The sequence below is a fragment of the Lactuca virosa genome, chromosome 5, assembly GCF_052849685.1.
Source record: "Lactuca virosa cultivar CGN04683 chromosome 5, Lactuca_virosa_CGN04683_v6, whole genome shotgun sequence".
NCBI lineage: Eukaryota > Viridiplantae > Streptophyta > Magnoliopsida > Asterales > Asteraceae > Lactuca > Lactuca virosa.
Genome location: NC_136430.1, coordinates 56,560,653 through 56,565,157, shown reverse-complemented (window position 1 = coordinate 56,565,157; position 4,505 = coordinate 56,560,653). Strand labels below are relative to the sequence as shown.

General features: G+C 32.7%; 1 protein-coding gene across 1 annotated transcript; it reads left to right on the top strand.

Moving 5' to 3' along the window:
* Positions 1-731: 731 nt before the first annotated feature.
* Positions 732-3,161, top strand: LOC145111443 (E3 ubiquitin-protein ligase SIS3-like). The gene is made up of 10 exons (XM_079047714.1): positions 732-1,032; positions 1,143-1,181; positions 1,281-1,347; positions 1,439-1,512; positions 1,690-1,828; positions 1,922-2,014; positions 2,099-2,164; positions 2,281-2,400; positions 2,496-2,609; positions 2,698-3,161. Exons 1-10 carry the CDS (start codon positions 1,004-1,006, stop codon positions 3,064-3,066), a joined length of 1,110 nt encoding a protein of 369 aa, XP_078903840.1. The 5' UTR covers positions 732-1,003; the 3' UTR covers positions 3,067-3,161.
* Positions 3,162-4,505: the final 1,344 nt, after the last annotated feature.

Here is a 4,505-nt window from a genome sequence, read left to right as displayed (position 1 = left end):
CTTGATTATTGAACTATTTTTTATTGCGTTAAGGTCATTGAACAATTTCGGGCTATAAATATTATTGGATTTTTTAATCTATACAAACTTGATTATTGAACTATTTTTTATTGCGTTAAGGTCATTGAACAATTTCGGGCTATAATTAGTTACTAAATTTTTAAAATTATGTTATTTGATTTTTATATATTTTTTTACAATTCAATTTTACAACTTTATTTTTTTCTTTCATTTTTGCATGTTTTTTCACAATTTATTTTTAAATCTTAATTTTTAACTTTGTTTTTACATGTTTTTTTTGGCATAATTCTTTTTATAACTTTATTTTCAATTAGTTTTTTCAATCTATTTTTTAGCGTCATATATATTTACTTTGTTTTTAATTTTATTTTTTAAATCGGTTTTTACAACTTCACTTTTTCTTCACTTCTATATGATTTTTTTACAATCCGTTTTTATAACTTCATACATTTACTTTATTTTTATATTTTTTCACGAATTGGTTTCGTACTTATTTTATACAATCGGAATGACTTGGTTTAAAAACTGGTTTCTTATCATAACATTTTATTTTGTGCACCGATGAATTAGAAAAGATCCAAGTATAGAATATATGAAGTCATCAAGTGAACCGACCATATAGAAATGGGCTTGAGTACTGCTGTAAATCAGTTGGCCCAAATATTCCCACCGGTTATTCATTCGTCACCTTTACAGAAATCATCTGTTCACAGAAATAACTTTTTCCCGAGAAAAGAAGAAAATGATTTCACCAAATTGACCTTCGCCATTTTCGTCGCTATCTCCCCTCTCTCTCACACACACCACTGTGTGCGTTACTCCCCTTCCCTCCCTCTCTCAGTCGGTGGTTTTTTTTTTCGAATTTTGTATCTCAGTCTTCTCAATTTCAATCCTATATAATCTCGAAGCAGTTTAATACTTTACTTCATTTCTTAAACAACTCAAGCCTAGGGTTTTCTCCAAGTAGCTCCTTCATTCTTCAATGGCGATCACAGGCGCAGGTTTTAAGTGGTTAGTTCATTCGATACGCAATTCTGCATTTTTCTGTTCGAATTTCGACCCCCTTTTGAGTTCTTGTTGATCGCGATTGTTTGGTTTTTTGAATTCCTGATTTTTTACAGGTACGATGGATTCTTTCTATCAATGCTTGCGTTTAGCATGTATCCTTTTTTGTAATTGAGATCAAATCGCGATATATATAATATTAGTTCGTATAATCATCATCTATCTTGTTTTTCTTGACGATTGCCACTTAATAGAATAATGGTCGGCTTGAGTTGGGACCATTACCACCTTTGTAAATTACCATTGCACCTATGGATATCGGTTTGTGAACTAAATCTTTCGTCAAATCTTTAATCTCACCTGAATTTTACATCTATAGACACTAATTTGCGCTTTCGATTCTTCAAACAAGGTTGATTATGCCGCGGTCTTTGTTTTCCGCCTCTTGATGTTCGTAGACAATGCGATTGCAGCTGAAGTGCGATTGTAAGTCCACCTTGCCCCTAAATCATAACAAATTACTAACAATCGAAACTTGATAAACGATACCCTAATGTACGTTTTCATTAAGTAGATTATTTTAGATCATTTTGAATCAGAAAAAGGGGAAAAGAAAGATACAATATTTTTGATTTTAGGGTTTATATTGTGTAAATTGTGCAGGGATTTTGGCAGACAACTAAGAGGGCGTCATTTTTTTGGAAGAATTGTGGTTCTATCTATTCTGTATGCAGTGCTCTACCCCTTTCTTTGGGCATGGAGTGTTGTTGGGGCTGTTTGGTTTGCTGGAGCAAGAAACTGTGTATGTGTGCATGATTTTGGTTTCTTTAATTGATTCATCAAAATAAATCAAAATGTAAACTCTATATTTGATATTATTTCATATTTGTCACAGTTGCCTGAAAAAAACCAGAAATGGGGATTTCTTGTATGGTTACTTTTTAGCTTCTGTGGACTCATTTGCCTTGCGGGTAATTTCGGTAAAAAGGTAACCGTTGAAGTTCGTTTCTAATAATTTTGCTATTTTGGAAATATAATCTTACAATATATTTTTCTTTATTTTTTTCTCTAGTGGTTAACAAGAAGGCAAGCTCATTTGCGACGCGCTCCACATGGGACTCGTATCTCAGAATATAGGGTAACCTCAACAGACTGACATGACCTGACCTGACCTGACATGATAGTACATAACAGAACAGATCAGATTGTACTGTGTTTTGCACGCAGACATCACTTACAAATTTTTTTTCTCAGGTTTTGCTTAATATGATTCGTCAACCCGATTGGGTATTTGAAACTGCTGGTCAAGAAATGAGAGGCATTGACCAAGATGCCGCCCCGTATAGTCCTGGACACGATTTATCTGAATCACAGGTATATAAATTTAGCAAGTTTGATTATAAAAAAAATAATAATACAAAACTAAAAGTTGAAATGTATTGTATGACTTTCTAATTATGGCAATGTAGAGGACAGCGGTGGAAACATCGATTCAACGGCTTCCAGTTTTTATCTTAAAAGCCGTCCCGACCGACTGCAGTGACTGCCCGATTTGTTTGGAAGAGTTTCATGTTGGGCAAGGGGTAAAACCGTAAATCCATAATATAATATTATTTCCTTAATATTGTGAAAATCATTTAATGAAAAGCGGTTATTTTTTATTTTTTTCAGGTACGTGGGCTTCCTTGTGCGCATAATTTCCATGTTGCATGTATCGATAAATGGCTTAGAGTAAATATGAAATGCCCTAGATGCCGGTGTTATGTGTTTCCTAATCTTAACCTAAGTAATACGTTGACTATCCCGGTTGACTCAGCGAGCCATCATCATGTTAGAATCCAACCGTCTAGTTACCTTGTTAGAATGCAGAGCTTTTTACAACCGGTTCGTGAAGAAGATGGACAGCTGTTCACCTCCTCCAGCCCTAGCTCCAGTTCCTCAAGTGAGAGTCCTTGCCCTGCTGCTACTGGTTTTGAATATGTTGAAAATGGATCCGAGATGTGTGATCATGTTCTTGCAATGGGAGAACATGTACAGTGAATGGTTTTAATTCGGTTGTTGTTTAAGATAGGATGTAAATCTTTTTTGGTTGGATTTTATATGAGATTTAGAACTACATTGCTTGTTTTTGGTTACCTTTAATGTAATGGTTCCAAAAGCATGTTGATACTTCAATGCTAGTAATGACATATATAGACTTTTATCATGCAATCGTGTCGGGTTTTTTATTGTGTAAATGCGTTTTTGAAATCTTGAATTTGTGCTAATCTTTATGTTGGAAGATAGCGTGAGGGTAGACATGAATGGTTGAATCTTACCTAAGATAAAGATAGGAAGGTGTTTAATGTTTTATGTTCGGTACTAACCTTTTCACTTTTGTCTTCTTTTTACTGTTAGCTTTGTCGTATGTACTTTCATCTTTATTTTTATTTATGTTGTTTTTATTTCAACGTTTCAATTGCCGAAGGTCATTTTTAGGAAGAATCACTCTAATCTCCGATGGATGCATGACTGTCTATATCATACAACATTGAAGTTACCCGTGAAACTCTTATGGTATTTGGCGTTTGTAGTTGTTTTAAGCATATTGCGACTCTCCCGACCCATTTAATATGTTAGACTTGTTTTTTTAATATCTAATTTTGTTTGTTTTACTCATTCCATATTTTTTAATGAAAAACCTAATTAATTGTATAAATATTAGTAATTTTCTTTGGGAAAATGACTTGTAAGGTTAACAAAGTATCAGAATTGTACAAAAAATATCGTTGAACTTTTCTTTGTACACATATCACTAACCAACTATAGCATTTTTACACGTACGGCCATTAAACTTAACAATTGTTCAAAAAATACCATTATGTTACAGGTAATAGATAGTAGGTCATCAACCACATGGCTGCTGACGTGGATTTACTATTTATTATGTACACATTATATCATTCAATTTTTTTTGTACACATTATACCATTAAACTTTTTTTTGTACACATTTTACCATTAATCTTATATAATTTATTAAAAAAAATATCATTTCAAAAATACATATCATTACATAAAAATGGGTTTTCCATCACCTATTGTGATTCCTTGATTTTGAAAGGTTTGGGGGAGAGGGTTCGCTTTTGACAATGATACTAAACACTCTCTTTTACAATTGCATCGCACATTTATGTTGGCCATACGTCGACTGCGACACACAAGGTTTGAACTTGAGACTTCCCTTTGCAGTGCCCAAGAAATATTCAATTATACATTATGTTAGCTAAAGTTTAATAAATTTACCCTTATAAGTCATTTTCCTATCGGTAAACAACAACATAATTTCAATGCATTTTTCTAATCATCGACCATAATCCATAAGGGGGGATTCAAAATCTAATATAATGGATAATTGGGTATTTATATATATTTATACATTTAAATGTATTAAATTTCAACTAAAATAATGGATAATTGAGTATTTTATGTATTTATACA

What these genes read in the sequence shown, in the direction of transcription:
- LOC145111443 (XM_079047714.1), top strand. Translation starts at nt 1,004, where the DNA reads ATGGCGATCACAGGCGCAGGTTTTAAGTG. An exon ending in ACAGGCGCAGGTTTTAAGTG is followed by an intron (nt 1,033 to 1,142) that starts GTTAGTTCATTC and finishes GATTTTTTACAG; the next exon opens with GTACGATGGATTCTTTCTAT. An exon ending in AGTTTCATGTTGGGCAAGGG is followed by an intron (nt 2,610 to 2,697) that starts GTAAAACCGTAA and finishes TATTTTTTTCAG; the next exon opens with GTACGTGGGCTTCCTTGTGC.